The sequence below is a fragment of the Bombus bifarius genome, unplaced genomic scaffold, assembly GCF_011952205.1.
Source record: "Bombus bifarius isolate JDL3187 unplaced genomic scaffold, Bbif_JDL3187 scf7180000008239, whole genome shotgun sequence".
Taxonomy (NCBI): domain Eukaryota; kingdom Metazoa; phylum Arthropoda; class Insecta; order Hymenoptera; family Apidae; genus Bombus; species Bombus bifarius.
Window position 1 is genome coordinate 600,215 of NW_022884533.1, and position 25,033 is coordinate 625,247.

General features: G+C 48.6%; 2 protein-coding genes and 1 long non-coding RNA gene across 4 annotated transcripts in view; 2 read left to right on the plus strand and 1 right to left on the minus strand.

The window, feature by feature from the left end:
* The window catches only part of LOC117211528 (sodium/potassium/calcium exchanger Nckx30C), a 45,263-nt gene extending 39,947 nt beyond the window's left edge, over nt 1–5,316 (minus strand). The window contains exon 1 of one of the 2 annotated variants that reach the window (XM_033455503.1): nt 4,246–5,316. In XM_033455503.1, coding sequence (XP_033311394.1) covers nt 4,246–5,151 — 906 coding nt within the window. In that variant the 5' untranslated portion in view covers nt 5,152–5,316. The remainder of the gene's footprint in view (nt 1–4,245) is intronic. The other variant, XM_033455502.1, reaches the window with a different exon arrangement.
* A 14,395-nt stretch (nt 5,317–19,711) lies between these two features.
* On the plus strand, nt 19,712–22,981 carry LOC117211581. Its single transcript, XR_004488270.1, has 2 exons — nt 19,712–20,204; nt 22,842–22,981. It is a non-coding gene; the product is annotated as an uncharacterized LOC117211581 (long non-coding RNA).
* Nucleotides 22,982–24,040: 1,059 nt separating this feature from the next.
* Nucleotides 24,041–25,033, plus strand: part of LOC117211572 (chondroitin sulfate proteoglycan 4) — a 29,389-nt gene continuing 28,396 nt past the window's right edge. Inside the window, exon 1 of the mRNA XM_033455591.1 lies at nt 24,041–24,331. Within this exon, the coding sequence (XP_033311482.1) occupies nt 24,250–24,331 (82 nt within the window). The 5' untranslated portion in view covers nt 24,041–24,249. The remainder of the gene's footprint in view (nt 24,332–25,033) is intronic.

A 25,033-nucleotide genomic window follows, 5' to 3' on the forward strand; every position in this document is an offset into this window, starting at 1 on the left:
TTCCAAGAGGTAGGCATCCCTAATTGCAAGGTAAATGAAACTTCCAACTCGTTCGCCCGGTGTGGACAGGGTACCGCGACCGTAAACGTTAATCCCTCGTGTCGAAGTACGATCGTTTCGCGTGAAACTTTGTCCTCGAAAGAACCGTTTGCTCGATAGAAACTGATCGTTCGCGTTAATAGAAAAATCAAGCAATCGGGAGATAACGAACGATATTATGTGTGCTGCGAAGGAAACAGCCGATCGAGACGCGAATAGTAGCCGATATAACGTCAGGAACAGGCTCTGCCGATTGATCGCAAACTCGTTTATCTCGAGAAAATTCTTTCCTTGGTCGGGGACGATCGCAATTTCGTAGACGAATCGGCGACTTGTGTTCCCGGCGCGAAACTTTTTACTTCCGAATTCCCCCTGGTCGAGAAACTTTCGAAATTTTCTTTCCCAGGCAAAGTTATCCTCATCAGGAATAGTATTTCTTCCTTTTCGTGGAAACATTCGTACGCGCCGTGTTACACTTCGAACGAATCGAGAGATGCGATTAGCGTGCAATTTGCTGCGCGCCATTTCGCGTACCATAGGCCGCGCCTCGCATTTTACTCTCACGATGGAAATCTCCGCTCCTCCTGTTCGACGCGGTGTACGCGACAATCTCGACGTTTTTCAGATTGAAATCGACGCGACTGATTGCGCATCACCGAAGAAGACCAACGAACGAACAGACCCACGATCGCTACGATTTCTCTCTCGACGAGATCAAACGCTTCTCCCTTTGATGGAACGACGGTACCAAACATCGTGATAAACGCTCAAGACTCTACGTGGTTCTTTGAACGCACGATTTCGCGTGTTCCCGGCGAGTAAACGTTGTCAGCCGGACAACGAGAGGCCAGACCGTCGGCTAATCATATTATTAGCATCGGTCTGTTTACCGGTCGCTGTCGAAACACTTTAGGTCGGTTCGGTCAATCGGGTTTTGTAGGCAGATTGCTAGCAACTCGAGCGTGCATTTGATCAGCGTACGTACGTTTTATATAACGCAAAGAGAAGGAAGGTGGAGCGTGCACGAGCTCGGCCGTCAGTGGTTGTATATGGTCGTGGCGAGGTTAAGCGTGGAAGGGCCTCTGTCGAATCGATTCGACGATGGGTGGAGGGCCTCAGCACACTGCAATGCCGTAACTTCCCCGAGAAGGAAGATTTCGCGAGGGCAGAAGCACCCGGCGTCCACAACCGGCAAACGATGGAAATGGGATGGACGAGGACGACGAGAGGAAGTACCGATCGGCTTCGGTTAAACCGCTGGCCAACTTTTCTTCTTACAGACTTTTCCGATCGCCCGTCGTTCGAGGAAATTCATCGCGAGGTCGACGATTTAAAACTGCTCGCGAGCCCCTAGCCTTCGCTGTCGAGAGGACTCGTGCGTTAATTAAATCTTTAATCTGTCGATTGCCTGCTCGAACCGCGTCCCGATACGATTTTTGCCTCTCGTTGCCTCGGATGATGTCGGGGCTAAACTTTGCGTGTCTCTCGAAGCAAGATTCCGCGTATTATTTATCCAGTGCTGAACGTTTCATGCGAATTCCCGGTAGTTTGAATAGCAAATCGATCGAGTAATACTTGGTGAAATTTTCGATACGCAAGGCGCACGCTACAGCGTATTGGCAGTCGATTATTCCAGGAAATATGTATATAGAAATAAAGACGAACGCGTGACAATTTTCGTGATGGTATTAAATCGAACGTGGAAATCGGCGAGAGAAGGTAAATTCCGACCGGTGGTTCTATCACTGTACAATTATGCAGTCATTAACGCATCGGGTTTCCGTTTTCAGCAATCACTAATCAATGTCAATAAGAGAATTGTATTTCACACTCTCGATATCGTGTCTGATTGACAGCGGAGTTTCGCTATTCTGCGATATCAACGACACGGAGAATCGCGGTGCGAGAGAGAAAGTGGCCGAATACGAGATTCGCGCGATAGAAACACCGGCTGCGGACAAAGACAAGACGAAGTACGCGTCAGCGTATACGTTAGTTAGCTTATGCTTATAACGTATTTCTATATCGATATACAAGATGGAGGAAATAACCGCGAAACGATCCGATATAAACAGGTGAAATCATGACTAGCTGATTAAAAGCGAGCGCAGAGTTTACGGCCCCGTCTCACGACAGCGAATCATTCGCTTTTGCACGCCGCTGCTGCAGCGATTGCCCCGCCGTTTTATCTAGCACGATCTTGATAACGTAATTAACGTTGTCACAGTCCACGCACACGATCCATCTTCCAGCCGCGTGACAAGCGAAATTTCACACACGATTCTCGGACCGTGTACGGTCGGTAGAAAATCGCTATGAAAATACAATCATCGAGACGAAATATTACGCAACCTTTCCCCATTACAACTCGCGATTCGTCTTTTCGCGTTTCAGTCTGCACGAAACGATAATAACAGCGACACCGATCGCACGACTATCGTTTTTCTAGCTCGTAGTTGCCCGACGATCTTCCGCGTCCATGGACAATCATCGGGTTGCGAAACAAGGACCATGAAGATTCCAGCACGGTCAGATATATGTGCCGTTATCCCAATTCTCAGACAATGTGTGCCGCGTTCCGATCGTTGAATACCGAGAGGAAGCGCGAGGAGACGAAAGACAAAGTTGCGCGATCAGCGGGATACAGTGAGCATAGGCTGTGCACATAGTGGAAATCGTTCGAGCACACCGAAGCGATCGATTTCGAACAGACAATAGAAAAATGTTTTTCGTATCACCCGCGGCATTTCCACGAAGGAAATACCGAACACGGTGAAGCGTGTCCTCTCGATAATCAATTTCCTGCTGATTTGTCCGGAGTTTGAAATCGATCGAGTTTGTTAGCAGTGGAGAATCGGTGGGTGATCGGCGGTTGTTAAAAGGTTCGATCGATAAATCAAAATTCCACCTTCGACGAAGGTAAATTACTCGATCGCGGAGAATTCAATTCGACCGATTGATTTATTCGCGTTTACATCCCGCTTGATCGAGCCATAAATTCCATCCGGCGTTCGCCGTCCAAGTTCACGTCGAAGCGTTCTTTGCCGTACGTGTGACGCGCGTGATCGAGCGTGCATCGTCTAGGATACGACAACGAAGCGAATAACTGGCGGAAGTTTAATCAGACGTAGATAGTCACGGCCGTGGAAGGAATCGATCGCGATCGAAACGCGTAATCGTTTTGTTATGCATAGCGCTCGATCGATCGTCGTCCGACAGAATCTTAACAGACGCGAAACGTACCGAAAGACGTGGAAGAAACGAGATCGACGTTGTTTTCGGTTCGTTGCTTCGCCACTCGTATCCGAAGCCGCGTTTCTCTAATTTCGAACTGGATACGCGTGGCAAAGTGTATTAATTAAGCGCGTCGTTGGATGGGGCGCGCGTAATTGGGACATCTTTGGCGCATCGGAATTTTTCGCTTGAATTTCATCGTCGAGATCGACCTTGCGCAAAGTGCGGATATGAAAAGCAACGTGCGATGATTCAAAGTCAAGCATTTACGTCGCAGCGAATTTCTTCATTCATCTGGTTCTCGGAACGAGAGATTTTCGAGGCCGTAGAGTTTTCTTTTCCTATCGGAAATACTAGTGCAGAGCATCGAATAGAACGAATCGATGAGACGAGCGACGTTCGAGCGAGGGATAAAGCGAACCGTTTGAAAATCCTATTCTATTATCTAAAGTACACAGAGGATACGTTCCGTGATACGAAGGAGGATCGGTGCGATCAAAAGCAATCGAGAGATGCGAGAAGAATAGGAGAGAAGAGGCGAACGATAGGGGAGGAAGTAGGATAATAATCGGTAACATGGCCAATGTCGCGACCCCGATGCTCGATCAGGCCGATCATCTGCGACGAGGGGAAGGAAAAGAAAAAAACGCGACCGATAAGAGGGCGAACGTGGTAATGTCCGTAAACGGGACAAAACACCGCCCACGAGTAGCCGTGCGAGTAGGCAAAGTCACGCGACTTTGTTCTAAGGACGGAACGGTGTGGTAGCGAGTAGCGCGATTAAACGGTCGTAGAACGTAGAGAACGTAGGTCGTAGATCGATTCGACGTAATGGAGAAAAATTATGGAAAACACGTAAAGAAGATGGATGACTAGGAGGGAGGATCGGTCTGGGAGTTCTGGTTCGAAAGAGCGTGTATCGCGTTCGTTTCAGTGTGCATACCGCGTTTGCGTTAGAAACAGTGTACATACCGAGGGCATCAGCTGATCGGTAGACCTCACCCGGGTCACCTTGTTCCTGTAGATCACTCTCTTGACCAGCTTTTCCATCGGTTGGTTCCACTTCATGAAGCTCACGTAAGCCAAGTAGAATCCAAAGAGTACGAGGGCCTCGTACCAGTAAATATAATTATCACGGAAGAAATAGATCAGGGTGAGCAGACTGGCGCTATAAAAGGTGCAGTCGCGAAATAGAGGCCACCATGTGAGGGAGAGCACGGTACGCGAGAATATAGCGCACATGCCGATCACGAAGAGAATATTGAAGACGGCCGAACCGACGATGGTGCCGATACCGACGTCGTCGAACGATACGAACACGCCGATTATCGATGTGAAGAGTTCCGGGGCCGAACCGCCGGCCGCCATGAAGGTAGCACCTGCAACGTCGTCGGCGATCTCCAGTTTCTCGATAATCACGTCCAAAGACGGCACGAAGAACTCGTCGCAAACGATCGCCAACGCGACAAACATGTACACCACACCGATTACGTGAAGTATCACGGCACCGCGTCGCCGTTGATGGACGGTGAAGAGATCTTCGGGAAACAGAGGCGCCTTCTCCTCGGTCATGTTACCGCCGACCTTCTTATGATGGTGATGATGGATGGTACTGTTGTATCCGTCCTCCGCGTGTGCATCGAACTCATCGTAGTTGCCGTTCGTTAAGACGGTACCATTCACCGTGTGCACGTAGAAGGGCGTAGTTGTCGTGCTGGTGCTCGTCTGCAGAATGATCGGATTGTTCGGTGCTGGCCTGTGTCCCTCGGTTGGCGCGGGACCGATCGCTAGGGTCAGTAGAGCCGAGGCCAGTACCGCAACCGCGAATCGGCGCCTCCTTCTCCAACATGTACGTCGATCGCCGCCTGTCACGATCATCGTCGTCGGTGGTGTTGCTGGTGCTGGTATCTTGCACCCTCGAGGACGTTCGCCGTCGTTAGCGAGTCCACCGTCCTCCTCCTCCTTCTCCTCCTTCGTCTTCTTCTTCTCCGTCCACCTCCTCCTCCTCTCCTCCGTCCTCCACCACCTCTCTGGCTTCCGCCGCCGCCGCCTCCTCCACCACCACCACCACCTCCTCCGCCGGCACCACCTCCACCTCCTCCGCCGGCACCACCTCCACCTCCTCCACCACCTTCTTCTGCGTGTCGTATCGTGTCGCGGCGCGGAGGGTGTACGCCAGCAGAGGTACCCTACTAAGGCTGGGTCATGTTGAAACACCGAGGAGCTGCTCTCGCATGCTCCTCCACCTTCGATGGCTCCCTTCGACGAGTGGACCTACCTTTTACTTTTCCTTTTTCCTCTTTGTTATTCCAACCTTTCCCTCGTTCTCTCTATCACAGGTAGAACCGGCGCTCCGTCTTTCCTTTCTTCGTTTCTTCGTTGCTTTCTTCTTCTCTGTACGCTCTTCCGTTGCTTCCACGAGCAACGCTTCTCAGCTTCTCTTCCTGTTTGTCTTCGCGCAGTCTCTGTTTCCGTTCTCTTCCTTTCGCTCTTCTTCTCTTTTCCCCTCGTCTCCTTCCTCCTTATTTACGTAGAACAGAGACGCGTTTGTCGTGCGTTTCGCAAACAATGACACTGGTTAACGTCCACGACGCACATGACATAATAACGAAGAAACGTTCGCGACGCGTTCCACGAATTCTAATAAACTCTATCGGTATGACTAACGTAGATACTGTCGTTTACGCGAAGAGTCACACTCTCTAGCCTTCGACGCGAACGATGTCACCGGGTATCTCCTGTTTCTCCTTCTCCTCCTCCTCTTCCTGCTTCCCGGCGGCGTTGTCGCCGTCACTATCTTCGATGCCGTCCATCTATCTTCGTATAGTGGTGGTTGTTACCGTCGTTGTCCGTCGTCGTCGTCACGCCATCGCTTCGCCGTCGCCGTCGTCGTCGTCGTCGTCGCCGTCGTCGTCGTCGTCGTCGTCGTCGTCGCCGTCGTGGTCGCTAGGATGCGGTAGATGGTGCATATAACTCTGGATGGATATACAGGAGCAGCAGAACGGCGCCCCCGCCGCGATGCCCGCTCGCTGCACACTGGAACAACCCTGTTCCGTTCCGTTCCTCTCTCTCTCTCGACTTTCTCCCTGCCCTCTTCCCACCTTCACCACCGCCTTGCTACGTAACCCTCTTTATCCCGCCCTCCGCCGCTATCGGCTCTCTCTTCACCCTTCTCCTATGCCCGTCTCCTTTTCGCTTTACACTGTCCCTCGAACCGTATCTCTTTCCCTCTCGTTTCTTCCTTCCCGTTTTCACGACGTGGCTGCTCGCATCAGCTTCTTCCATCTCCTTCATCGACATTGGACGTCCTCCGTCCTTCTCGCCACCCTCCGACCGCTCTCTTTCCTCGTCGTTCCGATCTCCGTCCCTCTCTGTTTTTCGCCCTGTCGTCGTGTCTCTTCGCTTTCGACCAGAGCACACCGGATCGTATCTTCTCTCTCGTTCTACATCCTATACCCCACCCTGTGCCAGTCTCGTTTCCACCAACGTAGCGTATCCCGTTTCTACTTCGGCGACGGTACCCCTTGTTCTTCTCCTTTGCACGCGTTCCCATCGTCCTCTTTCTCTACTTCTTCTGTCTCTTTCGTCGCTGCTTTTCGGCTGCTCGTTCCTTTCTCTTCCACCCTCTCTCCTTTCTCCGCGGACAGCGGCACCAGCCACCCCCTGATATTCGCCGTTGCACTCGCCGCTACCCTACAACCTGCTTTCCTCTTCGTTGCTCTCGAAATTCCTCCCCATCCGCGGCACGCGCTGGTGGTAGATCGTAGAGGTGGGAGACTGCGCACGTGTAAGCTCGAGTAACGTACGTGTACGTTGGTCGGTGAAACGTGTAGGTGTGCGCGAGCGCAACCCTCGCTGGGCCTCCCGCTCGATATCGGAGAGTCGACTCTACGACTACTCTACGAATCCACATATACCGGGTGTCGGCTCGGTCACTCTGCTCGCGAACGTGTTTTCCTTGCACCTCCCTCGATGGCCCACTCCCTACTTCCAGCCACGGCCGTGGCAACGGGTAGCTAGCTAATCGCGAGAACCCGACGTTCCATCGGCTGCAAGGAATCTCGTTGATGAATTACAGTGTGGTGAAACGACGCGCGTATCGCCACTCGGAGAAATCGTTGACCGTATTTCTGTATCAGAGCCGATCAAAGCCAGCTGTTGAAATTTCAGACGATAAACTATTTTCCAAGGAGTATTCACCTTTAACGGCGATTGTAGGTCGAAGCAAAGGGAATGGAAGTAGGCCGAGGGTTCGGAACGTTCCGCGAAAGAATCGTTCCCACGGAACCTGTATGTTTTCTAAACAGGACAGCGTTCAACCTTCATCCGTGCGATTCTGTCACAACGGTACGAGCAAAGCGACGTCTAATGTCCAAACTTTGCACGATACTTCGAGCACCGGCTCTCTCGAGCGATTCCGCGTTAAAGATCTGTCGTACTTGTGAGCGAAAGACGTGCGAGATCTCTTTTTCGTAGCAGCTCTGTAACATCGCCTATCGATGTTCGTAATAAACGGGAAGATATCTGGAAATGCGAGATACGTCCGTTAAACTGTAAGCAATGAGCCTGTCGCGCGATAATTGTTAGTCACCGCGGTTGTTATTACGCGCGTTCGCATCGAGTGGCTCAACGTATGTAATTCAACGAGTTCCTCGACGACGACGAGTTTCGCGTGATGTTAGGAATCGGAGAAATTGCTGGAAATACAGCATGCCGGTCACATTTCCTCGTCAGCCTTACCGAAATGAAATCACGTCGAGTACATTCTTCTTCTGGTTTCTCGTTATCTTCAAAACCGACTCAAAAAAGGAGGATTATGCAGGATAGCGGGATATCTTGATCGACGTATGGTTCGTGGTCGAAGGACAATAGAAAATTCGTAACTAGCAAACACGGAGTAATCTTATGGCTGTGTTTGCAATTTCTTAGACACTCGACTCGCGGCCTTTTTCTTTAATCTCGTCGCGAAAGAAGAATCAAGAGAAAATGAGAGGGTACGCGCGACCACAGCTTGATGCAAAGTTCGTGACGAAGCACGTGCAACTATGTACCGTGATGCGCAAATTGTTCGCTTGCTTCCTTTCTGTGGCCGACGTAGCTTCGCCGGTTTGGTGTCCTTCTTAAAAGCCGGCTCGTTATCTCCCAGAGGTCGTTACAATTATCAGCGAGTGACGCCGCGACCGGAGACTTTCGCCTCGTTTCACCTTTCTGCGACTTCCGCTTTTGCTGCTAGCCGACACGCGAGAGAAAATTCTCCGAGAAAAAGCTGTGCTGCTCGATTTTAAACGAAACCCGCTCGCTGTCGACGACGAGGTGCTCTTCTTCGCTTCGCAGCCTCCGAATTTTGACGATAATTTAGCGAAATCTCGCTTTACCTTCCACGCTTATCGCCCGTTCCGCGTCAAGTATCAACGTCTTGTTCTCGGAATAAAAAGTTTCCTCGCGGATCGATAAATACGATCGAGCGTCGTGAACAATTTTTAATATTTGAAAAAACGGATGGTTTAAAGGTGGCTGCGATCTTGCCAGTTCCAAAGACGATAGGACGAACCGGAAGACAAGCGAGAGATTACTAGCCGTGGAAAAAATGTATCCGCTCAATTTTCCGGTTCAATGGAGTAAAAGTCTGAAACCGAGCCACCGGTGCTTTTGTGCCAGACATTTAGCTACACGGAAATACGTCGCCTCTAATACGATAGCATCGATTCAGACCGACTTAGAGACATTCTTCAAATGCATTAACATAACATGAATTTTCGTTATCGTACTCGATGTACGGCGTCGTTACGTCATACAGTGGCAGGACGAACGGAATAGAAGAGTGAAGGGGCGGGGGGGGGCAGAAAGAGAGAGAACCAGGCCTTAAAATATTACATCGAGATTGAAGGGGGAAAGCACTCTTGTCGGAAAATAACGAGCAGATAATGACGGCCGACAGAATGCGGGAAATTATTACAGCTAAGTGTATCATTCTGCCGGCTTCGTGTAATTATTATACTAGCCACCGCGTCGAGATTCATCGGGCAAGTGCCATAGAAGTAATGACATTTGTTCACCGGCACTTTAGTCGCGAAGCCGGCATACGCGTAGCGAGTTTATTCCTCGTTGCCGATTCAAAAGTTTCACGCTTTTTTCTCTTTGTTTAAAGGGGCGGGGGATGGCGATGTCTCCTTTTGTGTGAGCGTTGACCACGGATCGGTCGGCTTTAGCATTTCGCTAGGTCTATCCTCCGATATCGACCACCGAGGAAACGGACTCTCGTCAAGTTCGTCAGCTGGTGACGAGCGGAAACTCGGCTATCGCGAAATTCTTTCTCACGAGATCGCAACGAATCCTCGCTGTGTCCCGTGACAAGAATAGTCGACTCTCGCGATCGTTTAATCTACTGTCGATCGGAGATAATGGCAATTACCGGAACACAGGTAGGAAAATAGAAAAATGAGGAAAAGTCGGCGATCCAATTACGGAACGCATCGGAGACAAGTTCTCCGGGCTTGTCGTCGATGAGAGGGAACTCGTGTACAGGGTGTACACGGAATGTGTACAAAGGACCAGCTGGTATCCACAGATTAGATATATACGCTACACTACCCTCGAAAGTTTCGACGTCTCTCCGGTCGAAAGGTGGAACCACCCCCATTATCGAACGTCCTGCTACGAACAGCAGTGTCGCCGCCGATTTATCCCCACGCTGCACGCGGCCTCCGAGGAGTTTCGAAACGCCTCTCCCACCGACCAATTTCAAAGAATATTCACCGGAGGGTTCGTCGTTTGCATCGTGCGTCGACTACGTCGCGAGTACAGTCTCGCGTTTTGTTTCTTATTCCCCGAGTCCAGGACGATCGGTCATCCTTGATTACGTAATGCAGCGTCCTAGAAAAGCCGGGAGACCGTCGTGCGACCGATAACAAACGCTGACCCAAATACGTTCCCGCCAAACTACCGTAAATCGTGCTGCCACGATCTAAGGTAGCAGCCAACTTCGTTCTACCCATCCCGCTAGCTCTTCTTAACATTTTTCACCGATTCGTTCTTCCTTTTTTGTCTTCCTATCGCACCCCTTCCGTTCCCTTTCTAACTCTGTCTCGGTGTTGCTGTCTCTGCCGCGCTCTTTCCATCTGCCTAGCGTTTTCCTCTCCTCGGTCGAAACGAAACGATCCCTTTTGTTGCCGCAGGAAGAAAGGAAGGAAGAGAAGGGAAAAAAGAGGGAGATCGTATTGGCCTTGCGCGGCTGTACGCGCGATTAGTCGAATTTTTCAGTTCCAGATACAGGCTTGCAGGCACACAGCGCTGGCTCCGTTCCGAGTTTTTAGCGGCGTGTACACGATTCTGTGTGCACTCGCGTCCAGCACAGACACGCTCGTGCCTGCACACGTGTAACGCAGAGAAGATGCGTTCGTGTGCAAACGAGCAGGAGTAGTGTGCGAGTGACGTGGCGCGGGCGCATCGACTTGGACGAGCTGAGCGCACGCGCCTCCAAATCGTCGCACGGAACATCCTCTCTTTCGTGGTCACACACGTCTCTCTGGTCACTGGCTGTACCGTTGGTCTGCACGAGCCACGAACTCGATCGCACCCTTAGCCAAACCAGCTTGAAAGAATGCCAGTTGAATCGTCGCCTATGTCCACGCGTATGCAACACGTTACCTGTCCGCGAATAACATCGTACGCGAAGCTCAGCCGAACCGCGACGAGACCGATAATTTCAAACGTTTATAATTCCCGGGCAATTAGTTGCATTTGCTTTGATCGCGAGTCGACTGTAAATTTATCTTTTCATCTTTTTCATCGCAAATTGCGTAAATATTTCGAACGAATTACGTTTTTGTAGTACGATGAAATATCTATTTTACGTGAATATCTCTAAACGAGAAAAACGGATTATCGACACTGATTGTGAGTCGATGTGCCTGTCCGCGTGCACACACTCGCACGCGCCAGCTTTACGTGGGCGTAAAATTGGCCCAGAGGCACGCATGCGTCCGTGCTGCACCATAAACGTTTCTCCATTCGATTTTTGTCGAACAGCTTCCAGTTTTTGATTACAGACGAAACAAATGCGAATAAGAGGCATGCTCGCGTTGTTTGATTACTCGCGGGAAGTAGATTACTCGCATATTTCGTTTCCCTAAACGCAGAGGATGCCTCGAATCGTGTTCGTTGTGCCGCAAACGACGATCGTGAATCAACACAACATGATTTATGAAAAAGCTAAATATCTGCGATAAGCGGTTATATCCGCGTAATTTTCCCTTTGTCCGTCGATCGTTATCGTGTGCTAATGGAGTTCTATTTGCGGCAAAGACGTCGTGAAACACGCTCGACCATTCGACATCTATCTTTCTCTTAACGCATGCGACCTAGTCGCGAGATAATCTTCTCGTATTTTGCACGATAACACGTAGACGCATTTTGGTTTTACGTGTTGCGAGTTGCGGTGCATCGTAAACGTTATCTGGTAATTGATCTTTTCCTCCTTTAAGAATAATCGTAATACGCAGAACTACCGATATAAGATGCACTTTTGGCTCTGTTGAAGACACGGACATACCAAACCTGCCACATTACGGGACTCGGTGTTCCGTTTCGTACTTAATCACGGAGCCAGTAATTGACTATGGTTTCTAGAATGAAACATATAACGCAAATACAACTTTAGAATATCGTAGTATTATCCGAATAGCGTAGTAACGATCTACTTTGAAATCGCGAGGAGTTAACAACGACACTTTCATTTGTATCTCTGAATACTTTAACGTAATAAAGAACGTAACAAGTTACCGTTATTAATAACATAATTGATATATGGGACTTTGCGTCTGGCGTTCTGAAATACCGGCCTCGAGAAAAATCAAAGTGTCTCCTTCCTACGCCCTCTGCGATTTGCAACCCGCGAATATAAAACCGATATCATCGAACGATATCACCGAGACTAAGGACAGGATAGACGTAACCGATATGACATTAAATCATTGTCGACGTTCGTTGTACCTCGTCGGTGTATGTACGCGTGTACGTACGTATATCCCACAGAGTATCGATTGTGTTTGGAAAGGACGAAACGAATACCGAGCTTTCCATCGAACGGTAACTACGCAGCTGAGAATGAAGCGAGTTATCAGTCGACGTTGAATGTGAACGATACCACAGACGATACCGTTGTCTCGGGACATTCGGTGTAGATACAGCGGGTTTGCCAGCGGTCGTAAACGTGAAAATTGACGATGGCAAAGTGAAATACTCGTATGAATGTAAACCGACGTAAACAAACGACAGTTTCGAATGTTCGTTTTCGTAACGACGAGACAGAGACGATCTACGAATTACTTTACACGAAAGGCAACGTCTGAAAAATCAATAGATGGTAGTACTCGTTGACTGTCGAAGAGAGATGCTCGATCGGTGGTGCCACCTTCGGTGTTCGTGTTTTCGATTAATTTACATGATATTCGTAGAAACAGAACTCTATTAAAAAAAAAAAAAAAATAGATATTACATGATAATTATAGGAACGTGACGGTAGCCGGAAAAATTTCTTTTAATTACGAATTATTAGAAATTACGTTGAATTGTGCCGAATGCAACGTTAAATAACAAAACTGGCAGGCAGGATTTATTTGAACGGTCCGAGAAAATATACAAAGGAGCGGAGAATGGAGTACGGAGTAACGAACTCGACGGACCCGACAAAACTCGCCGACGAGCGGCGGTTTATTAAGTTCGTCTTAATAAACCGCAATGGAGGTACACATAATTACGAAACTCTGGTTTCAGAACTAGCAGACTTCCCGTTAATTACCTGGTATTCGCAGACGTAACAGAAAACAGAATTTGTCGAGCTCGCGCGACAGCTTCTGCGACGGAAGAAGATGGCGAAGATACGGAGGAAATGAAAGCGATGATAAAGATTTACGCTGCATTTTAGGGGAATTAAGGGGGCATAAGAGAAAGAGAAGACGAGGAACGGGTAAACCGAAATAAAGTTCGAACTGCTGCGAAGCTGATCCTCGGTTGCGGCGAGAAAACAGGAGAAGCAGGAGGGAGGAAGGGAGGAAGGGCGGATGGGAGAAAGCAGAGGCGTTTAAAAAGGGAGAAGATTGGTAGAAGGGAGCCAGGGAATTATGTGTATTCTCGGAATGATTCATAAATAGTTTATTTTCGTACCGGGTACCGGAGAATCGTTAGTTACGAGGCGAGGTTACCGTCTCCATGTGGCGCCGTACGTTTCTTCGTGTGCGCCATATGCGTGCAACGCGACCAGGAACTGCACCAACGCGGATCAATCCGATATCCAATATTATGCACCGTATTTTTTTCCGAAATCCCTCTGCATAAATATAGATATAGAGGAGAAAATAAAATATAAGCGAGCAGAGGCGTTGAACCGCGAGCAACGTTCGTTCACCGTTGATACTTTTAAAAGAATATATAGGGGGATGCACATGGGGAGGTATAGTAAGTTTCGCTGTTTGAAAGATCAAGATCGGCGGCTGCTTACCAGCTACCTTCCACAGGGAAGAACTTGGAAATTTCTCTAGAATTTGTTATCCTTTTAAGGCAGCGAAATGGAGATGAAACGACGAAAGCTGAACGGATACGCGTTCAACTTATGTTGTTGTTGACAAACAACCAAACGAATAATCGATACATGGTTAAACAAATCGTCGAGGATGAATGGTTGTCGAACAAGGCGCAAAGAGAGTAAAAAATAAAGCCGAAAGCCAGATTAACGCTACAAAACAGCGGCCAAGTAATAAATTTCGTTCATCGGCTGCGGAACAGACGATATCTTCCGTAATTCCACGCACATATTAAACGAACGGTTATATCGATAATCGTATTAGCGATATATTATGGTCTCGTTAACGACCGCTCTCAAGCGGATCGGATAATATTAACTGTTCTTCTTGCATTCCGGTTTGTCGATCGATTAATCATCCGGTTCGATTCTTCTCGAATCGCGATTAATTAATTACTTTGCATCGTCTGATCCGCGGTACGCGCATAGGCATTTGCGATCGGTGGAAAAATGCGAAACACTTGTTGCCTGCGAGTTCGAGGAGAGAAGTGGAATTTTTTGACGAATTTTCAAAGGGGAAACTGCTTGCTCGCTTCCTTTCGTCGGCCGTTTCCTCGAAAATCGAATAAGCAACATTTTTACAGAGTGGCAGGCAGTCGAAGAATTTCAGCTGGCGCGTGGATCAACGCGCGGCCAAAGAAACTGGAACGAGTGTAATTTGCATATTTTCCGAATGCACAAACAACTCGGTCAGGTGACACGTAGCGAAATTTTATATTTCAGCCGCGATAAAGGGCGAAGAGAGGTAAGAGAGGTTTTGGTAGTAGGGACGCGGACAATTTTCAGCTTCGTCGAAATTCCATGACGTTAAAATATTTAGAAGGCAACGTAAGTTTTCTAATTATACCAAAGAAGGTTTACTCTTTCGTTAGTATAACCGGCCAGGGGACAGATTTACGCATACGAGAGGAGAATTTCCTCCTATTTTTTCCGTTGGTTTCGCGCGTGTACTCGCCGCCTGTAGTATTTTCCGGGCTACAATTATGCGCAATTTATGACGGTCAACAACGAAATAGTTTCAGAAAACGTTGCTCAAGGTCTTGAAATTACGACTGTACTAGCTTTAGTAAAATAGCGGCGGTAAACGGGTGGCCGAAGGGACGAAGGGGGTAGAAAGGAGCAAAAGAGATACGGAAAGAAAAGAACGAGGGTTCCGGTAGTGTACGAGCATTGTTCAATTTTACAAACTCGTGCCGCTGTTAACGAATCAAATAAAATAAAAAGCAGAAAAGGTGAAAGCAACACGGCCGTAGTTTTTCGATAAAACAAAGGCACAAGTACCCACTGACGAGAGAAAAATATTTTCAATTACGCGTTCTCTAATTATAACTAGTAAAAGCGACGATTGGAATGAAAGCAGTCGTTTCGAGCCAAGTATTCCTTCCGTGAATTTTTACCGATCGTAAGTTTTCTCTTTTCCCATCCTCGTCGAAGAAAAATTGAACACGGGACTTGATTAATGGCATATAAACGATAAAAAGAGAAAAGAGAAAAAAAACTTATCGTCTATTTCTCCCTGTCGGGGGCATCCTTTTTTCCCTTTGTCACGTTCTAAACAAATTAAGCGCGTTACGATAATCGATACGAAGCAGATCCGTTGTCTTAAACGCTAGTTACTCGTAACCCGTCACATCGTATCTTATAATATCGTATCGTATCGTATCGTATCGTATCGTAACGTATCGTATCATTGTCGTTGCATCGACGACGTGTCACGTAATACTGCAAACGCAGGTGTACACGATACTCGTACTTCCGTATGCGGTTACGACTGTTCAAAACTAACGTACGAATCTACGCGTGAGGCAACAGTTTACTACTCTGCTGCTAGCTCGCGGTTCAGTAACCAACATCCGTTCCCGTTTTCTAACATAGACGCTCTCCTCGTGATTCTATCAAAATTATTACCGAGAACTACTCGACAAATCTAGTCCTTGCTCTCCTCCTCTCGACTTCTTCGAAACTCGAAGCACAAAACAGGGAAAACAAACGCAGCCAGCTGTAATCTCGGAATTATAACTTCTTTGCGGCCTCGTGATATCGCGATATTAAGAACCGCATAAAGTTTCGATCACACGGTACCACTCGAACAGCCACTTCTGGCGTCGGCTTTTCCCTCTTCGCCTCCCACTCTTTTCTTTTCATCGCTCGAGACGCGCAATAAACCAGACAGTAATTGAATCGGTCACACAAGAAACCCCTGATGTCTAATTTTCTCAGCACAGCCAGCTAACTAAGGATCTCTCTTTCGTGAGAATACGCGTTTCAAAAGACGAACAAACGTCTAGCGACTTCGCCGCGTCTACGACAGACTGAACGCCAACGTACATCGAAATGGCTCGACCTTTGCTCGTTCGACCGGAAACTTTCCGAGGAAGCGCGTAAACATCAACGGAGAAAGAGAATGTTTCCTTTCGATATCAAACGAAGCAACGATGGTCGACGCAGTTAGACGAACAATTAGCAATCGACGAAACGGTATGTGACGAATCGTGCACGCGTGCTCCCTTCCATCGTGCTCGAAATTTGTTTATCGACCCGTGCCTCCGCAAGGGTTCAACCCGCTCTCCATAGTTCGTGCGTCCGACCGGACTTCTCCAGACATTACTTTGTAACGCGCGGAGCCGAGGGTCGCGCTGCGAAACCGCGAAATATTTATAAACTCTTCCTTTCTTTGGACGTGAGGTCGACGTACAAACCGGTCGCAAGTGTCGGCGGTGCCGCACACGCGTACGTCCCACGCGGATATGTTTACGCCGGCATTAAAGTTGCCAAAAGACTCGGCCCGACGAACGGGGAATCGCATTAGCATCATCCTGGACCAAGTGTTTGCACTTGGAGACGTTGGAATCTTCGCGATCATTGCCGGTGCAACAAGAGAAAACCGAGCGACGAGACGAAAGAAAAAGTAGCGGGCGTTCAGCCCGAGCAAAAAACACAGCGAGACACTCTTCGACGACGTCCGCGCGCGCTCGACCGAGCGTATTACTTCAAAGGTGCGGAACGCGCTCGATAATTTCTTCGATTCGAATGCAAGAGACCGCTTTCGGGCAGATTGGTTTCGGGTGGAAATTGCAATGACGTTTAACAGCGAAAAACCGAACGTTGGCCGAGGGGTGGAAGTCAGGTTGGAATTCGCAAGCGGGTCGTCGCGTTAAACGCAACTAGAATCGTATAAAATAGATAAAACGGAGCAACGAAAGAACCGTTGCGCCATGAAATAAGAAGAGTTGCGACAAGCTCGGCGTGGCGCGACGCGGGCGCGCCGAAGTCGTATCGCATCGCGGAACGTATTCCGTGTTCGGTGCATCGGTTTGTATTGCCTTGTTCGAGACGATGCATCCCCCGGGGCGAGTCAATTTCAGAATGAGAGAACGAAAATATCTGTTCTTCCGTATAGCAAGAAACTAGGCGGAGAAGCTCGGTATATAAATCAACCCGTTATGTACTTCGCTGACAACATAAGGAGATCTGTTTGCGCGACGAAAGTTTCGCGAAGAAGACCAGTCGATACTTGCTCGCTGCGAGTCGTGAGAAAAGCAAAGAGTATCGACACGAGAAATCGGTAGACGCGTGACGAACGTCGCAAACTATGCCTGCGGATGTGCAGATTTTCAGCCACGTGGCCGTATCACGTCCGAGTAGCATGTTATAGGCACGAACGTGGCTCGGTCATATTCGAAATTGCCAAATATTTGCAAATCGCTTTGTTTCATACGCGATGTGTTAATTACGGCTCGCTACAACTACCCCGGAACGCATTTAATAGCGCTCGTTAATTTTCCGAAAAACAAGCCGTCGTGCAACTATACTCGTACTTTCAATCTGCGTGTCGAGAGATGAATATTTGAAATGCCACGAACGATCCGGCGTATTGTCAATGTATTTGCTGCACGGCCGTGATTCATACGGAAATACGACGAAATTCCATCGATCGATGTACCAATAGATACGCAATAAATGCAGCTTCCAACGGCTTGCATTTTGAAAACATTTACGCTTTACGAGTTACGATTGCCATTCGACCGAATTTTTAACGAGGGCACACGTTCGCGAATGTTCCGTGTAATTTACCGATATCGTATTACAGGAGTATGTAACGATTCGTGAAACGTGTAGATGCTACGGAAGGAGACGGGGAGAGGGTACTAGCAACCTCTATTTTACGACAGAGCGATCTCGCAACTCGAAGAATTCGATTCGGCGGAATATGATCGCGAAGAGAAACGGATAAACGCATTTCGAGCAGTATAATAGGCTCGTTTGAACCCGCAGACGATTCGCTACAAACAATTTGCCTGAAATTGCCGTACGTGCGCGATTCGTGAAGATAAGCACTCGAGAGAACGGAAACGGCCCTCTTGAGAACGCGAACGAGCATCATCTCGGTAGCTCGCTCTGGTCTTACAAAAATTTCCCTCCGCGTTACTTCGTACACTCGTAAAGTCACGCCGAGTGCGAGTCTCGAAATTCGTGGCCTTCTTAGCCCTGGTAATCGTCGAATTATCTCGCGATCCAAAAGCGATGGCAATTTGATTTATTCCATGTCTTTTACGTCTTAGCCCCCCTTTCGCACCCTTAAATCGAGACTCTGTTATCGAGTCAGAAAAATATCATTGGACAACTTTCGACAAGTACAGCTTCGCCGATTTCCGTCTTTCTCTCTTAGCCACTCTCTTTCCATTCGAACCGTGTCCGTTATCGTTAAATGCCCGCGGAGAGTACGATTAACCACCGCGTTGAGTAAAAGAGAAAATAAAAAGGAACCACGATTGTTCCGTGGCGCGAGTCAAAGGGAATAGGTAAATGTAATTGGAAAAAACGTGGATGCACGTCGCCAAGTGAACGCAGATCGTCGTCGTCGCCTGTGTCCCTTTCTTTCCGACTCGCTCTTCGACTATTAATCTTCGGGCCGGAGGAGGAAAACGGCATAAATTTTGAAATAGTAGAAATTCATGGACGATCTTTTCAGAAAAAAGTACCGCCGGTATTCGGGTGTAACGCGGCTAAAAATTCCAGCTGCCTTTGAACCCGAGATAAACGCGTCTTTCTACAAAGAGAAATCCTAAAAGTTAGCAGCATCCCTATCTACCTCGTAGTTCGGCTTGCCACCGCCGCTACCTCCAACCCTCCTCCTACCACCATCGTCGCTATCTACTAGGAAAGTGGTAGACGGAGAAAGAGACGAGACAGGGAGATGAACGAGGGAAAGAAAAACGAACGAGGAAAAGAGAAGAACGGGGAATGAAGAAATTGAGAGAAAACCAGGAAACAAGAGGAAGAACGGGAAAAGGAAGCAAAGAGAGAAACGTAACGACACAAGCAAGAAGAAAAAGATGAGAACGATGCGGGAAAATGAGACACGTAAGAAAATAAAGAGGGAAGGAGAAAAAGAACGAAGAAGAAGCGAAAAATTGGTGGAAGAGAGGCAAAGAGGGTAGAGGCGGAGCTCGACTCGATTCCAATATGCGATAAATCTCGCGTAGCTGCGAATTCCATTCTATAGAATTAATTTCAGGACTTACAAATTTCAAAGACTCGAGTAACCTCTTCATTTGGGAAAAAATACTTGGAATGTCGAAAGGTTGGCGCGAACCAACCAAACAGTAACAATTTTAAGGTAAATTCGACGTGCCTACGTTGCGATATCTTTGTACGGTAACGTGCGAAAGATCTACCTTTCAGGTCTGCGATACTTTCCGAGCAGTACGGTCCTTTAACATTGCCAAATTCGTCAACGCATCTAAAATTCCTGGCGACGCTCTCAAAGTCGCGTTAATGCCGGATCTTCGTGTATCGTTAAGCAAATTGCTTAAAAATTCGCGACAGAAGGGATCGAATACCTATCGCTCGGGAGGAGGAAATGTCAAGCAGACGCGACTGAGAAGGTTGAGAAGGAAGAAGGGAGAAAGAGAGAGAAGGAAAGGAGAGCCGGGGTGCCGGAACGAGCGGGGCCGACCCTGCGCGCAGCCTCCCCAGTCCACCCCGAAGATTCAGTCGTCGTGCGGCAGAGGAGGACCGAGGAACGCCCGGTCGAAGCACGCTGCTCTTCTCTCGATTCGTCTCACTTGCAACCCTCTCTGTTCCTCCGTTGGTCGGTCGGACGCACGCTCGTTGCCTCCCTTCGGTCGGTACGGTGCGTGCTACGGCTGCGAGTGAAAACGGAGCTACGAGGACGCTTGCTGGCGTTTCGGTATATCCAACGAAACTGTCGCGACCAATACGGTAAAATCCCGACAACAACCGGAACATTCGGAAGAGAAACGATCGAAACATCGAAACTCCACGTCACCGCAATGTACGAAGCTCGATCCTCTGCGTGAATTCTACAATCGTACGAACATCGACGCCGGTCTGGGCTAGTCAACCTGTCTCCTCCGAATCTTTGCTTGCCTGTACCGTCTCTCTGTGTTCCTCTCTCTCTCTCTCTCTCTCTCTCTCTCTCTCTTTCTTTCTCTCTCTCTTGCTTTCGCGACACTGTGAAAGGCGAAGGGTGGGTAGTGATATTGCATGCCGCGATACTGGACACGGTGGTGGTAGTGTTTCTAGTGGTGGTGGTGGTGGTGGTGGTGGTGGTGGTGGTGGTGGTGGTGGTAGTAGTGATGATGATAGTGGTGGTGGCGGCGGCGGCGGCAGTGATACCAGGGATGCTGGTGGTAGTGACGGTTTAAATTTCAGCCGCGTGCTCGGGTTCACGTACGTGAGCCATTACACGGGTCCACGGACTTTCTCGCCAACCGAGTAGGATATACGAGCGCCAGTCACTGTTCGCGGATGCAAATTTCGGTCCAGCTCCTCGAGGTGCTGTATAATTTCTTTTTTGTTGGTAGCGCGTTGGTACGCGCGAACCGAGCGGTCTCCGCTGCCACTTCTCTTCCGCCAGAGTTGCCGCGTGCGTGCACGCGTGTCTCTTGTCCGTCGTATGGATTTCGAGTGCGTGCTTCGCCGAAAGGATCCACGTCCACCCGACGTCCGTGCGTATCTGTTTCGCGAACGCGACAGCGAAGAGATTCGATAGAGCCGGCACGAAAACGGGGAATACGACGTCCTGGCGGAGTCGCGTTCGTTCCCATGGCTCTCCGCACGAATTCGCGATTCGATGCACGTTCGTACGCGAATCGACGGGTCGAACAACCAGTTGCGAGGCAATCGCGAATTCACCACGATGAAAAAAGAATCGGCGAGATCGACCGATGTTTGTCTCCGTTCCGACCAAAGCCAGACGAATGTTCGTGAATCGTTTTACGGGAAAAAATCCGCCTCCAAGTATAATACATATATTCGCCTGCGCGCGAAGATGGAACGAAACCAATATTTACGTCGCTATGATTTACGCTCGCGACGACTTTCCTCGAATATCACGATCCACAAGAGAGAGCGGAACGAGACCGACTCCGTAGATGAGAATCGTACCTCGTAGGCATTTCATCGAACAAAGGTTGAACGTTGATCGTCTGCGAAATCGTAATTCAACGGTTTTCTCCAAGCTCGCGCGGTTTCAACGTTTACTTACGCGAGTCTTCTCGCGTAGCAAAATGCCCGCAGGTGATAACTCGTTGGAAAAAGAGTACATTTATATTACGACGTCGAACCGTTTCTCCTTTCTTCCCATTTCTCTGAACGGTCTGACATTAAACTTGCACGCCGCCGGTAGTTCGTAAGAGTTGGATTAAACGTAACATCATGATCGATTACGCGACGCGGCGGACACAATCATCGACTGCTCCACGCTGTCTGCTTCCTCGAAGACCAGGATAGAAAGAGGTAAAACAGAGACTATCTTTTTATCGGAGAGGCCAAGTGGCTGGCGGTATACGAACAAGCGTATTGTTCGAAAGCTTGTTACATTAGACGAAAGCAGAGCGTAGTATCGATAGCGGCGTTTTCTCTTTCTCCCTGGTACGAAACCCTTGGGTGGCGGCGAGCAATCGTAAATACGTTGTAAACATTACCGGTTCTCCGATATCGGAACTCGGTTTGATGGTGCAGTTCTTCCGCGAGAAAGAAAAAAGATACGGACGAGCATGTACAGACGGCCGTGTATACGCGTATGCATACTATACGCGCATATACATCGAGCAAGTTTGCATTATGGAAATCCACGGACTTTACGACTTTTCGAAGATATCGCGTACATTTCCTTATCTCGGTTTAAGGCTCTCCGGCAAACGTTTATCTCCGTGGCGTAAAGAGGATAGATAGACTCCGCAAAATCGGCAATGATCTCGTTCCGCAGTGAGATATAGCTGGTAGCCTCCTCCATTTTCCATCCCGTGAAATATTTATATTCACGGAGAGCAAGGTCGAGGAAGAGAGAATTTTTCCATGGAAACGCGGACGATTGTTCGACTCGTGGTCAGAACAGACAGCAGCAGATTCTCTGGGTATTTCGTGAATTGGATCCGCGGCCTTGCGCGTGTTCCCGGTGTCGTTCGATCGCGCGGGAATGAATATCGGTAACCGTGGGACAGAGGGACGAGCACAGAGGGTCGATGGTTTCCCGTCGTACTCTACCCTTTCTCGTTGAATAGAAATGCCAAACTACGCGCTTTTTTATTTTTTTATTTTTGTTCTGGCGTCGGGCGTTGTGTCGGAACGAACCATCGGGGAGAACGATTCGGGGGAGGGCTAGGGGTGAGAAAAATATGGCCCGGGTGCTACGTCGATCCAACTTGCCCATTTATTTATTTTTTTTTTTTTTCTTTCTTTCTTTTTCCGGCACTCGAGAATCATCGACCGTTCCGAATATCGGTCACTGTAAATGAGATTCGTAGAAACGAAAACGCAACCGCGCCAGGATCGAACACCGGTCCGACCGGCGCTTTCTTCCTTCGCTTGGCGCGTCTAGCGAGAGACTCTTCACAGCGTGAAAGCAAACCGAATCACGACGAAAGAAAAACGGGGAAACGCCGCGAAAGAGAGAGGGACAAAGAGAGCGTGGAGAAGAGGGTGGCAAGTGCCGGATTAACTAGCTTGTTTAAATGTTTAGATTGCCAGGTGGCAAAACTCTTCTTCTCCGTTCCGATGCAATTCGAATCGATCGACCGCTAAAAATCCGCTCGCGTTCGAGGTTATCGTCGTCAAGGGGAAGCTCCGAGCTTTTTCAACGGATTTAAATGCTCGACGGGTCCCAGAAGCAAATAAACCAGCGAAAAATCAGAACAAGCTCTTCGAGCGGTAGAATAAGAGCTCCGGTTTATAATTTCAGCATCGTGTACTCAAAACCTTTTCACACGAAGATACATCACTACCAATTGAGAAATAAAAGTCGCAAAACATCGTCGGACGCGAGCGGATTCCTCTCCGGAAGATGAAATTCCAGTCGCGATCGTGTCGTCTCTACACGAAGAAACACGCGGACGTGACCGTCCTGACGACGATGAATTAGACGGTTCGGCGAACACGAACATCACGGTAAAAGTTTCAATGTTTCGTCTCTTTTATGAGACGTTTGCCGCGAATGAACGTCTTTCGAGAAAGAAGTAGAATCCCGATCAGATCTAGCGAAACGAGTCTCGTTAAAAGAGGCAAACGCGGACCGCACGGTATCCTTTCTCGAGCAAGAAGAACAGCTTTAACCGTAAGAGCGTCTCGCGAGTAAAACGAGTGGTCGGTGAATAGAGTCAGCCGGAGTATACGATAGACGTCGCGTAATCTGAAAACCGTTCGGCTGATTAAATCGTGGCTAAGCGAACGTAGGTGTCGTTCTATAGCCGTGACCCGGTATCCTTTTAGAAACGAACGGATTCGCCGGCACAGGAAAAGGAAACGAAGAGTGTACGTGCACGATGCCAGCCAGAACGACGTCAAAGGGTAGAACGCAGCCAGAAGCGAGCGGAACGTGGTCGAACCGATACTCGCAACAACACCGTTCGATTTTACACTTTTATACGAAACGAGCTACGCCGATCACCGTTTCCGTGTTGTTTCGGCCTGACGGTTGTGCCTTTTGATTCGTATACGAAAATAGAGGCGAGTGACCGGTGAACGTTGACTAAAGCGCGCGACCATTGCCAACAAACGGAACGTCGCCGCTTGCCTCGTCGACGTCGACATCGGCGAATCAACGTTGACGCGAGAACGATACGGGAAACGGTGGTGATTCGAGCGGCGTGACTGCGCGTGACGATCGACGCTCCCAAATGGATGGAAAGAGTACGGCCGAGTCTTAACCGGCCTGTAAATAGTCTGTCGTAATTCTCGTCACGCGGCTCCGATATCCCTTAAGTGGCGATATCCCCGGTCGGGTTGTTTCGCAAGCGTACGCAGACTTTCTTTCCTTTTCGCGAGCGAAACGAACCGGAGGAAATAGTGCAGTCTCCAGATTCCAATCGAGAAAAAACGAGAAAGCAGGAAAGGAGAAAGGATATAAAAGGAAACGTCCAGGAAGGAGCCTAATGTTTCTCAACGACATGGAGCTGCTAATGTTCTTAGCAGTAACGGCCTCTCTTTTGGGTTATTGCCAAACAGATGAAAAAGGTAATGTATAGACGTCACTTGGACGGTGACGAAAGAAACGCGAGCTTTGCTTTCGGCTGTTACCATCGCGCGATCGTAAATCCAGGGATGCACGATGGAAAACCGGCAAACATCGACAGAGATTAACTTTTATGGTCAGCGAAACGAGTGGCCGCCGCGAATGTACTTATATCACCGATACCGACCTCTTTTTCAATGGTCCAACGATCTACCACTGCGCTTTTAATAACCAACGAAAACGCGCCAGTCGTAAACACGGGGATACGGCTTGCTCGTTCTACGATCAGTCGATCCAACGGTTCTTATTTTCCAACGATTCCTGGATCGACGAAGCTCGCGTGTATCCTTTTAACGATAATTTTTCGTCGAACGTTTGCTCGTTTCTTTCGAACGGACGCAAAAATTTCAACGATACAATTGCGATACAACGGAAAAAGGAACGCGAAAAGAAAAAGTGCACCGTGAGGCTTTACGCGCGTAAAAATGAATTTTCAAGGATCCAATTATTTTCTCGCGGATAATATCGCGAGAGAAATTTCCATTTTGACAGTAATTCAGAAACTGTTGACCGAAAGTATCGAGAAAGAAGCAAATGAACAGCGACGACGGAGTATCACTCCGTACGGAATCTCTGGCCGTTTTTAATTAGAGTCATCAATCGCGTCAAAACTAAAAAATATTTTCCTGTTATTGGATGATAAA